Source organism: Petromyzon marinus, unplaced genomic scaffold (assembly GCF_048934315.1).
Source record: "Petromyzon marinus isolate PM22_M1 ecotype Great Lakes invasive population unplaced genomic scaffold, UKy_Petmar_22M1.pri1.0 PM_Scaffold_441, whole genome shotgun sequence".
Taxonomy (NCBI): Eukaryota; Metazoa; Chordata; class Hyperoartia; order Petromyzontiformes; family Petromyzontidae; genus Petromyzon; species Petromyzon marinus.
In genome coordinates this window covers 1-13,922 of record NW_027423437.1, presented here as the reverse complement: position 1 = coordinate 13,922, position 13,922 = coordinate 1, and the positions used below count along the sequence as shown (strand labels likewise).

Below are 13,922 nucleotides of genomic sequence, written 5' to 3'. Positions count from 1 at the left end.
CCCGTGACCCCCGTGACCTCCTCCACCCAGGTCCCAGTGCTCGCCCTGCCGCCCGGTTCTTCAGGAAATCGTCACCACGCTCGGGGCCTGGCTAGGCCCATTGGTGCTGATGGTGACCCCTGGTTAACCCTGTGACCCCTGTGACCCCCTGTGACCCCTGTGACCTCCCCGTGACCCCCGTGACCCCCGTGACCTCCCCACAGGTCCCAGTGCTCGCCCTGTCCCGCTCTCCATCCCGCTCTGTGCTTCAAGACATCGTCGCCACGCTCGGGGCCTGGCTAGGCCACGGGGTGATGATGGTGACCCCCTGGTGACCCCTGTGACCCCTGTGACCCCTGTGACCTCCCCGTGACCCCCGTGACCTCCCCCAGGTCCCAGTGCTCGCCCTGTCCCGCTCTCCATCCCGCTCTGTGCTTCAGGAAATCGTCACCACGCTCGGGGCCTGGCTAGGCCCATTGGTGCTGATGGTGACCCCTGGTTAACCCTGTGACCTCTGTGACCCCCGTGACCTCCCCGTGACCCCCGTGACCTCCCCACCCAGGTCCCAGTGCTCGCCCTGTCCCGCTCCCCATCTCGCCCGGTTCTTCAGGACATCGTCACCACGCTCGGGGCCTGGCTAGGCCACGGGGTGATGATGGTGACCCCTGGTTAACCCTGTGACCCCTGTGACCTCTGTGACCCCTGTGACCTCCCCGTGACCCCCGTGACCTCCCCCAGGTCCCAGTGCTCGCCCTGTCCCGCTCTGTGCTTCAAGAAATCGTCGCCACGCTCGGGGCCTGGCTAGGCCCAGTGGTGCTGATGGTGACCCCTGGTTAACCCTGTGACCCCCTGTGACCCCCGTGACCTCCCCGTGACCCCCGTGACCTCCCCACAGGTCCCAGTGCTCGCCCTGTCTCGCTCTGTGCTTCAGGAAATCGTCACCACGCTCGGGGCCTGGCTAGGCCACGGGGTGATGATGGTGACCCCTGGTTAACCCTGTGACCTCTGTGACCCCTGTGACCTCCCCGTGACCCCCGTGACCTCCTCCCCACAGGTCCCAGTGCTCGCCCTGTCCCGCTCTCCATCCCGCCCGGTTCTTCAGGACATCGTCACCACGCTCGGGGCCTGGCTAGGCCACGGGGTGATGATGGTGACCCCTGGTTAACCCTGTGACCTCTGTGACCCCCGTGACCTCCCCGTGACCCCCCCGTGACCTCCCCCCAGGTCCCAGTGCTCGCCCTGTCCCGCTCTCCATCCCGCTCTGTGCTTCAGGACATCGTCACCACGCTCGGGGCCTGGCTAGGCCCAGTGGTGCTGATGGTGACCTCCTGGTTAACCCTGTGACCCCTGTGACCCCCGTGACCCCTGTGACCTCCCCGTGACCCCCGTGACCTCCCCCAGGTCCCAGTGCTCGCCCTGTCCCGCTCTCCATCCCGCCCGGTTCTTCAGGACATCGTCGCCGCCCTCGGCCTAGCTAGGCCACGGGGTGCTGATGGTGACCCCTGGTTAACCCTGTGACCTCTGTGACCCCCGTGACCTCCCCGTGACCCCCGTGACCTCCCCCAGGTCCCAGTGCTCGCCCTGTCCCGCTCTCCATCCCGCCCGGTTCTTCAGGACATCGTCGCCGCCCTCGGCCTAGCTAGGCCACGGGGTGCTGATGGTGACCCCTGGTTAACCCTGTGACCTCTGTGACCCCCGTGACCTCCCCGTGACCCCCGTGACCTCCCCCAGGTCCCAGTGCTCGCCCTGTCCCGCTCTCCATCCCGCCCGGTTCTTCAGGAAATCGTCGCCGCCCTCGGCCTGGCTAGGCCACGGGGTGATGATGGTGACCCCCTGGTTAACCCTGTGACCTCTGTGACCCCTGTGACCTCCCCGTGACCCCCGTGACCTCCCCACAGGTCCCAGTGCTCGCCCTGTCCCGCTCTCCATCCCGCTCTGTGCTTCAGGACATCGTCGCCACGCTGGGGCCTGGCTAGGCCCATTGGTGCTGATGGTGACCCCCTGGTTAACCCTGTGACCTCTGTGACCCCTGTGACCTCCCCGTGACCCCCGTGACCTCCCCCAGGTCCCAGTGCTCGCCCTGTCCCGCTCTCCATCCCGCTCTGTGCTTCAGGACATCGTCGCCACGCTGGGGCCTGGCTAGGCCCATTGGTGCTGATGGTGACCTCCTGGTTAACCCTGTGACCCCCGTGACCCCTGTGACCTCCCCGTGACCCCTGTGACCTCCCCCAGGTCCCAGTGCTCGCCCTGTCCCGCTCTCCATCCCGCCCGGTTCTTCAGGACATCGTCGCCGCCCTCGGCCTGGCTAGGCCACGGGGTGATGATGGTGACCCCTGGTTAACCCTGTGACCCCTGTGACCTCTGTGACCCCTGTGACCTCCCCGTGACCCCCGTGACCTCCCCCAGGTCCCAGTGCTCGCCCTGTCCCGCTCTCCATCCCGCCCGGTTCTTCAGGACATCGTCACCACGCTCGGGGCCTGGCTAGGCCCATTGGTGCTGATGGTGACCCCTGGTTAACCCTGTGACCCCCGTGACCTCCCCGTGACCCCCGTGACCCCCGTGACCTCCCCCAGGTCCCAGTGCTCGCCCTGTCCCGCTCTCCATCCCGCCCGGTTCTTCAGGACATCGTCGCCGCCCTCGGCCTGGCTAGGCCCAGGCTTCTCACGCAGCCCTTCGACTCGCCTCGAATCACTCTCGAGGTGTCTCAGCGGTCCGGCTCGCTGGCTCACGACCTGCAGGGCCTCGTCACTCACTCGGGGAGGTGAGTTCCATGGTAACCAGGGGGTAACCAGGGTAACCTGGTAACCAGGGGTAACCAGGGGTAACCGGGGGTAACCATCGCCACCATCGCCATCGTCTCAGCGGTCCGGCTCGCTGGCTCACGACCTGCAGTGGCTCGTCACTCACTCGGGGAGGTGAGTTACATGGTAACCAGGGGTAACCAGGGGTAACCAGGGTAACCGGGGGTAACCAGGGGTAACCTGGTAACCAGGGTAACCAGGGGTAACCATCACAGCGGTCCGGCTCGCTGGCTCACGACCTGCAGGGCCTCGTCACTCACTCGGGGAGGTGAGTTTAGGGCCCAGAAGGTTACCCTGGTAACCAGGGGTAACCAGGGGTAACCAGGGGTAACCTGGTAACCAGGGGTAACCAGGGGTAACCGTCACAGCGGTTTGGCTCGCTGGCTCACGACCTGCAGGGGCTCGTCACTCACTCGGGGAGGTGAGTTAATGATGGGGTAACCAGGGGTAACCGGGGGTAACCAGGGGTAACCTGGTAACCAGGGGGTAACCTGGTAACCAGGGGTAACCAGGGGTAACCAGGGGTAACCTGGTAACCATGGGTAACCAGGGGTAACCAGGGGTAACCTGGTAACCAGGGGTAACCAGGGGTAACCTGGGGTAACCATGGTAACTAGGTTAACCCGGTAACCAGGGGTAACCATCACAGCGGTCCGGCTCGCTGGCTCACGACCTGCAGGGGCTCGTCACTCACTCGGGGAGGTGAGTTAATGACCCAGCAGGTTACCCTGGTTACCATGGTTACTATGGGTAACCTGGTTACCCCTCACCACCCCTCCCACTCCTCCCTCCCCCAGGTGTGACGTCACCTTCGGAGGCTCCACCCTCATCGTATGCCCCTCCCACTCCCCACTCCTCCCTCCCCCAGGTGTGACGTCACCTTCGGAGGCTCCACCCTCATCGTATGCCCCTCCCACTCCTCCCTCCCCCAGGTGTGACGTCACCTTCGGAGGCTCCACCCTCATCGTATGCCCCTCCCACTCCTCCCTCACCCCTCCCTCCCCCAGGTGTGACGTCACCTTCGGAGGCTCCACCCTCATCGTATGCCCCTCCCACTCCTCCCTCCTCCCTCCCCCAGGTGTGACGTCACCTTCGGAGGCTCCACCCTCATCTTATGCCCCTCCCCCCTCCCACTCTTCCCTCCCCCAGGTGTGACGTCACCTTCGGAGGCTCCACCCTCATCGTATGCCCCTCCCACTTCTCCATCCTCCCTCCCCCAGGTGTGACGTCACCTTCGGAGGCTCCACCCTCATCGTATGCCCCTCCCACTCCCCACTCCTCCCTCCCCCAGGTGTGACGTCACCGTCAGAGGCTCCACCCTCATCGTATGCCCCTCCCACTCCTCCCTCCCCCAGGTGTGACGTCACCTTCGGAGGCTCCACCCTCATCGTATGCCCCTCCCACACCCCAATCCTCCCTCCCCCAGGTGTGACGTCACCGTCAGAGGCTCCACCCTCATCGTATGCCCCTCCCCCTCCCTCACCCCTCCTCCCTCCCCCAGGTGTGACGTCACCTTCGGAGGCTCCACCCTCATCGTATGCCCCTCCCACTCCTCCCTCCTCCCTCCCCCAGGTGTGACGTCACCTTCAGAGGCTCCACCCTCATCGTATGCCCCTCCCACTCTTCCTTCCCCAGGTGTGACGTCACCTTCGGAGGCTCCACCCTCATCGTATGCCCCTCCCACTCCTCCCTCACCCCTCCCTCCCCCAGGTGTGACGTCACCTTCGGAGGCTCCACCCTCATCGTATGCCCCTCCCACTCCTCCCTCCCCCAGGTGTGACGTCACCTTCAGAGGCTCCACCCTCATCGTATGCCCCTCCCACTCCTCCCTCCTCCCTCCCCCAGGTGTGACGTCACCTTCGGAGGCTCCACCCTCATCGTATGCCCCTCCCACTTCTCCCTCCTCCCTCCCCCAGGTGTGACGTCACCTTCGGAGGCTCCACCCTCATCGTATGCCCCTCCCACTCCTCCCTCCCAGGTGTGACGTCACCTTCGGAGGCTCCACCCTCATCGTATGCCCTCCCCACTCCTCCCTCACCCCTCCCTCCCCAGGTGTGACGTCACCGTCAGAGGCTCCACCCTCATCTTATGCCCCTCCCACTCCTCCCTCACCCCTCCCTCCCCAGGTGTGACGTCACCTTCGGAGGCTCCACCCTCATCGTATGCCCCTCCCACTCCTCCCTCCCCCAGGTGTGACGTCACCTTCAGAGGCTCCACCCTCATCGTATGCCCCTCCCACTCTTCCTCCCCAGGTGTGACGTCACCGTCAGAGGCTCCACCCTCATCGTATGCCCCTCCCACTCCTCCCTCACCCCTCCCTCCCCCAGGTGTGACGTCACCTTCGGAGGCTCCACCCTCATCGTATGCCCCTCCCACTCCTCCCTCACCCCTCCTCCCTCCCCAGGTGTGACGTCACCTTCGGAGGCTCCACCCTCATCTTATGCCCCTCCCACTCCTCCCTCCCCCAGGTGTGACGTCACCTTCGGAGGCTCCACCCTCATCGTATGCCCCTCCCACTCTTCCTTCCCCAGGTGTGACGTCACCTTCAGAGGCTCCACCCTCATCGTATGCCCCTCCCACTCCTCCCTCCTCCCTCCCCCAGGTGTGACGTCACCTTCGGAGGCTCCACCCTCATCGTATGCCCCTCCCACTCCTCCCTCACCCCTCCCTCCCCCAGGTGTGACGTCACCTTCGGAGGCTCCACCCTCATCTTATGCCCCTCCCACTCCTCCCTCACTCCTCCCTCCCCCAGGTGTGACGTCACCTTCGGAGGCTCCACCCTCATCGTATGCCCCTCCCACTCCTCCCTCCCCCAGGTGTGACGTCACCTTCAGAGGCTCCACCCTCATCGTATGCCCCTCCCACTCTTCCTTCCCCAGGTGTGACGTCACCTTCGGAGGCTCCACCCTCATCGTATGCCCCTCCCACTCTTCCTTCCCCAGGTGTGACGTCACCTTCAGAGGCTCCACCCTCATCGTATGCCCCTCCCACTCCTCCCTCCTCCCTCCCCCAGGTGTGACGTCACCTTCAGAGGCTCCACCCTCATCTTATGCCCCTCCCACTCCTCCCTCACCCCCCCTCCCTCCCCCAGGTGTGACGTCACCTTCGGAGGCTCCACCCTCATCGTATGCCCCTCCCCCTCCTCGGCCGCCTTTGTATCCCTGGCTGTGAGGAGTCTGGGAGTGAGCTGTGAGCTGTACCTGGAGAGTTACAGTGGGTGGCAGAAGGGACAGATTCGCTGTCGGTTTGACCACGGGGTTACAGAGGTGAGTAACTCCTCACAAGATCACTCACCAGCTCACTCACCACTCACCAACTCACAGATTCGCTGTCGGTTTGACCACGGAGTTACAGAGGTGAGAAACTCCTCACAAGATCACTCACCAACTCACTCACCAACTCACCAACTCACTCACCAACTCAACAACTCACTCACCAACTCACCAGCTCACTCACCAACTCACCAACTCACTCACCAACTCACTCACCAGATCACTCACCACTCACCAACTCACCAACTCACTCACTCACTCACCAACTCACCAACTCACTCACTCACTCACCAACTCACCAGCTCACTCACCACTCACCAACTCACTCACCCACTCACTCACCCACTCACCAGCTCACTCACCCACTCACTCACCCACTCACCAGCTCACTCACCAACTCACAGATTCGCTGTCGGTTTGACCACGGAGTTACAGAGGTGAGTAACTCCTCACCAGATCACTCACCAACTCACCAACTCACTCACTCACCCACTCACCCACTCACTCACCAGCTCACCAGATCACTCACCAACTCACCAACTCACCAACTCACTCACCACTCACCAACTCACTCACCCACTCACTCACCACTCACCAGCTCACTCACCAACTCACTCACCAGTTAACTCACCAGCTCACTCACCAACTCACTCACCACTCACCAGCTCACTCACCAACTCACCAGCTCACTCACCAGCTCACTCACCAACTCACTCACCACTCACCAGCTCACTCACCAACTCACCAACTCACTCACCAGATCACTCACCAGATCACTCACCAACTCACCAACTCACCAACTCACTCACCAACTCACCAACTCACTCACCACTCACCAACTCACTCACCCACTCACTCACCAGTTAACTCACCAGCTCACTCACCAACTCACTCACTCACCACTCACCAACTCACTCACCACTCACCAGCTCACTCACCAACTCACTCACCAACTCACTCACTCACCCACTCACTCACTCACCCACTCACTCACCCACTCACCAGCTCACTCACCAACTCACAGATTCGCTGTCGGTTTGACCACGGAGTTACAGAGGTGAGTAACTCCTCACCAGATCACTCACCACTCACTCACCACTCACCAACTCACCAACTCACTCACCAACTCACCAACTCACTCACCAACTCACTCACCCACTCACCAACTCACTCACCAACTCACCAACTCACTCACCAGATCACTCACCAACTCACCAACTCACTCACCAACTCACTCACCACTCACCAACTCACTCACCCACTCACTCACCAACTCACCAACTCACTCACCAGCTCACCAACTCACTCACCACTCACCAACTCACTCACCCACTCACTCACCAACTCACCAACTCACTCACCCACTCACTCACCAACTCACTCACCACTCACCAGCTCACTCACCAACTCACCAACTCACTCACTCACCACTCACCAACTCACTCACCACTCACCAACTCACTCACCACTCACCAGCTCACTCACCAACTCACTCACCAACTCACCAACTCACTCACCAGCTCACTCACCAACTCACTCACCAACTCACTCACCACTCACCAACTCACTCACCAACTCACTCACCAGCTCACCAACTCACTCACCACTCACCAACTCACCAACTCACTCACCAGCTCACCAACTCACTCACCAGCTCACTCACTCACTCACCAACTCACTCACCAACTCACTCACCAACTCACTCACCAACTCACCAACTCACTCACCACTCACCAACTCACTCACCCACTCACTCATCAGGTTAACTCACCAGCTCACTCACCAACTCACTCACTCACCACTCACCAACTCACTCACCACTCACCAGATCACTCACCAACTCACTCACCAACTCACCCACTCACCCACTCACCCACTCACTCACCCACCCACTCACCCACTCACCCACTCACTCACCCACTCACTCACTCAGTCACCCACTCACCCACTCACTCACTCACCCACTCACTCACTCACCCACTCACTCACTCACTCACCCACTCACTCACTCACCCACTCACTCACTAACTCACACACTCACCCACTCACCCACTCACTCACCCACTCACCCACTCACTCACCCACTCACCCACCCACCCACTCAGTCACCCACTCACCCACTCACTCACCCACCCACCCACTCACTCACCCACTCACTCACTCACTCACCCACTCACTCACTCACTCACCCACTCACTCACTCACTCACCCACTCACTCACTCACCCACTCACTCACTCACTGACTCACCCACTCACCCACTCACCCACTCACCCACTGACTCACCCACTCACCCACTCACCCACTCACTCACCCACTCACTCACCCACTCACTCACTCACCCACTCACTCACTCACCCACTCACTCACCCACTCACTCACTCACTCACCCACTCACTCACTCACCCACTCACTCACTCACCCACCCACCCACTCACTCACCCACTCACCCACTCACTCACCCTCTCACCCACTCACCCACTCACTCACCCACCCACTCACTCACCCTCTCACCCACTCACCCACTCACTCACCCACTCACTCACCCACTCACTCACCCACTCACTCACCCACTCACTCACTCACTCACCCACTCACTCACTCACTCACCCACTCACCCACTCACCCACTCACCCACCCACTCACCCACCCACTCACTCACCCACTCACTCACCCACTCACTCACCCACTCACTCACTCACCCACCCACTCACTCACTCACCCACTCACTCACTCACCCACTCACCCACTCACTCACTCACTCACCCACTCACCCACCCACTCACCCACTCACTCACTCACCCACTCACCCACCCACTCACCCACTCACTCACTCACCCACTCACTCACCCACCCACTCACTCACCCACCCACTCACCCACTCACTCACCCACCCACTCACTCACCCACTCACTCACCCACTCACTCAATCACCCACTCACCCACCCACTCACTCACTCACTCACCCACTCACTCACCCACCCACTCACTCACCCACTCACTCACTCACCCACCCACTCACCCACTCACTCACCCACCCACTCACTCACCCACCCACCCACTCACCCACCCACTCACTCACCCACTCACCCACTCACTCACCCACCCACCCACCCACTCACCCACCCACTCACCCACCCACTCACTCACCCACTCACTCACCCACTCACTCACCCACTCACTCACCCACTCACTCACCCACCCACTCACTCACCCCCTCACTCACTCACCCACTCACCCACTCACTCACCCTCTCACTCACCCACTCACTCACTCACTCACCCACCCACTCACTCACCCACTCACTCACTCACCTACTCACTCACCCACCCACTCACCCACTCACTCACTCACCCACTCACTCACCCTCTCACTCACTCACCCACTCACTCACCCACCCACCCACTCACTCACTCACCCACTCACTCACTCACCCACTCACTCACCCACCCACCCACTCACTCACTCACCCACTCACTCACTCACCCACTCACTCACCCACTCACTCACTCACTCACTCACCCACTCACTCACTCACTCACCCACTCACCCACTCACCCACTCACCCACCCACTCACCCACCCACTCACTCACCCACTCACTCACCCACTCACTCACCCACTCACTCACTCACCCACCCACTCACTCACTCACCCACTCACTCACTCACCCACTCACCCACTCACCCACTCACTCACTCACTCACCCACTCACCCACCCACTCACCCACTCACTCACTCACCCACTCACCCACCCACTCACCCACTCACTCACTCACCCACTCACTCACCCACCCACTCACTCACCCACCCACTCACCCACTCACTCACCCACCCACTCACTCACCCACTCACTCACCCACTCACTCAACCACTCACCCACCCACTCACTCACTCACTCACCCACTCACTCACCCACCCACTCACTCACCCACTCACTCACTCACCCACCCACTCACCCACTCACTCACCCACCCACTCACTCACCCACCCACCCACTCACCCACCCACTCACTCACCCACTCACCCACTCACCCACCCACCCACCCACTCACCCACCCACTCACCCACCCACTCACTCACCCACTCACTCACCCACTCACCCACTCACTCACTCACCCACCCACTCACTCACCCACTCACTCACCCACTCACTCACCCACTCACTCACTCACCCACTCACTCACTCACTCACCCACTCACCCACCCACTCACCCACTCACCCACTCACCCACTCACTCACTCACCCACTCACCCACTCACCCACTCACCCACTCACTCACCCACTCACTCACCCACTCACTCACCCACTCACTCACCCACTCACCACCCACTCACCCACTCACCCACTCACTCACTCACCCACTCACCCACTCACCACCCTCTCACTCACCCACTCACTCACTCACTCACCCACCCACTAACTCACCCACTCACTCACTCACCTACCTACTCACCCACTCACTCACTCACTCACCCACCTACTCACTCACCCACCCACTCACCCACTCACTCACCCACCCACTCACTCACTCACCCACTCACTCACCCACTCACCCACCCACCCACTCACTCACCCACTCACCCACCCACTCACCCACTCACTCACCCACTCACCCACCCACCCACTCACCCACCCACTCACTCACTCACCCACTCACCCACTCACCCACCCACTCACTCACCCACTCACTCACTCACTCACCCACTCACCCACCCACTCACCCACTCACTCACTCACCCACTCACCCACTCACTCACCCACCCACTCACCACCCACTCACTCACTCACCCACCCACTCACCCACTCACTCACTCACTCACCCACTCACCCACTCACTCACTCACTCACTCACTCACCCACTCACTCACTCACCCACTCACCACTCACTCACCCACTCACCCACTCACCCACCCCACTCACTCACCCACTCACCTCACCACCCTCACTCACTCACTCACTCACCCACTCACTCACTCACCCACTCACTCACCCACTCACCCACCCACTCACCCTCTCACCCACTCACTCACTCACTCACCCACTCACTCACCCACTCACTCACTCAGCCACTCACCCACTCACTCACTCACCCACTCACTCACTCACTCACCCACTCACTCACCCACTCACTCAGTCACCCACTTACCCACTCACTCACCCACTCACCCACTCACTCACTCACCCACTCACTCACTCACTCACCCACTCACTCACCACCCACTCACCCACTCACTCACCCACTCACTCACTCACTCACTCACCCACTCACTCACTCACCCACTCACCCACTCACTCACTCACCCACCCACCCACTCACCCACTCACTCACCCACTCACTCACTCACTCACCCACTCACCCCTCACCCACCCACTCACCCACTCACTCACCCACTCACCACTCACCCACTCACTCACCCACTCACCCACTCACTCACCCACTCACTCACTCACCCACTCACCCACTCACTCACCCACTCACTCACCCACTCACTCACTCACCCACTCACTCACCCACTCACCCACCCACTCACCCTCTCACCCACTCACTCACTCACTCACCCACTCACTCACCCACTCACTCACTCAGCCACTCACCCACTCACTCACTCACCCACTCACTCACTCACTCACCCACTCACTCACCCACTCACTCACCCACTCACCCACTCACCCACTCACCCACTCACTCACCCACTCACCCACTCACTCACCCACTCACTCACTCACTCACTCACCCACTCACTCACTCACCCACTCACTCACCCACTCACCCACCCACTCACCCTCTCACCCACTCACTCACCACTCACCCACCTCACACCCACTCACTCACTCAGCCACTCACCCACTCACTCACTCACCCACTCACTCCTCACCCACTCACTCACCCACTCACTCAGTCACCCACTTACCCACTCACTCACCCACTCACCCACTCACTCACTCACCCACTCACTCACTCACCCACTCACTCACTCACCCACTCACCCACTCACTCACCCACTCACTCACTCTCACCACCCACTCACTCACTCACCCACTCACCCACTCACTCACTCACCCACCCACCCACTCACCCACTCACTCACCCACTCACTCACTCACTCACCCACTCACCCCTCACTCACCCACTCACTCACCCACTCACTCACCCACTCACCTCACCACTCACCCACTCACTCACCCACTCACCCCACTCACCCACTCACTCACTCCCACTCACTCACTCACACTCACTCACCCACTCACTCACCCACTCACTCACCCCACTCAACCCACTCACTCACCCACTCACTCACACTCACTCACTCACCCACTCACCCACTCACTCACCCACTCACTCACCCACTCACTCACCCACTCACTCACCCACTCACCCACTCACCCACTCACTCACCCACTCACTCACCCCACTCACCCACCACTCACCCACTCACTCACCCACTCACCCACTCACTCACCCACTCACTCACTCACCCACTCACCCACCCACTCACCCACTCACCCACCCACTCACTCACTCACCCACTCACTCACCCACTCACCCACCCACTCACTCACTCACCCACTCACCCACCCACTCACCACTCACTCACTCACCCACCCACTCACTCCACCCACTCACCCACTCACTCACCTCACTCACTCACTCACCCACTCCTCACTCACCCACTCACTCACCCACTCACTCACCCACTCACCCACTCTCACCCACCACCCACTCACACTCACCACTCACTCACCCACTCACCCCCACCCCACTCACTCACCCACTCACTCACTCCACCCACTCACCCACTCACTCACCCACTCATCACTCACTCACTCACTCACCCACTTCACTCACCATCACCCACTCACTCACCCACTCACTCACCCACTCACCCAACTCACCCACTCACTCACCACCCACTCACCCACTCACTCACCCACTCACTCACCCACTCCACTCACCCACTCACTCACCCACTCACCCACTCACTCACCCACTCACTCACCCACTCACTCACTCACCCACTCACCCACTCACTCACCCACTCACTCACCCAACTCACCCACTCACTCACCCACCCACTCACTCACCCACTCACTCACCCACCACTCACTCACCCACTCACCCACTCACTCACCCACTCACTCACCCACTCACCCACTCACTCACCCACTCACTCACTCACTCACTCACCCACTCACTCACCCACTCACTCACCCACTCACTCACCCACTCACTCACCCACTCACTCACTCACTCACCCACTCACTCACCCACTCACTCACTCACCCACTCACCCACCACTCACCCACTCACTCACCCACTCACTCACCCACTCACTCACCCACTCACCACTCACCCACTCACTCACCCACTCACTCACTCACCCACTCACCCACTCACTCACCCACTCACTCACCCACTCACCCACTCACCCACTCACTCACCCACTCACTCACCCACTCACTCACCCACTCACCCACTCACTCACCCACTCACTCACCCACCCACTCACCCACTCACTCACTCACTCACCCACTCACTCACCCACTCACACTCACCCACTCACTCACCCACTCACCCTCACTCACCCACTCACTCACCCACTCACTCACTCACTCCACTCACCCACTCACTCACCCACTCACTCAACTCACCCACTCACTCACCCACTCACTCACCCACTCACTCACTCACCCACTCACCCACCCACTCACCCACCCACTCACCCACTCACCCACTCACTCACCCACTCACCCACTCACTCACTCACTCACCCACTCACCACTACTCACCACCCACTCATCTACCACTCACTCACCCGCCCCGCTTCTCTCACTCACCCACTCACCACTCACCTCACCCACTCACTCAC

General features: G+C 60.9%; 1 protein-coding gene across 4 annotated transcripts in view; it reads left to right on the top strand.

Annotated features, from left to right (window-relative positions):
- The window catches only part of LOC116938391 (bifunctional 3'-5' exonuclease/ATP-dependent helicase WRN-like), a 59,878-nt gene extending 53,311 nt beyond the window's left edge, over window positions 1–6,567 (top strand). For 3 of the 4 annotated variants that reach the window (XM_076064428.1, XM_076064430.1, XM_076064429.1), the window contains 2 exons: window positions 2,553–2,740; window positions 5,872–6,567. In XM_076064428.1, the coding sequence (XP_075920543.1) occupies window positions 2,553–2,740; window positions 5,872–6,493 (810 nt within the window). In that variant the 3' untranslated portion in view covers window positions 6,494–6,567. Of the gene's footprint in view, window positions 1–2,552; window positions 2,741–3,577; window positions 3,644–5,871 lie in introns of those variants that run through there. The other variant, XM_076064431.1, reaches the window with a different exon arrangement.
- Window positions 6,568–13,922: the final 7,355 nt, after the last annotated feature.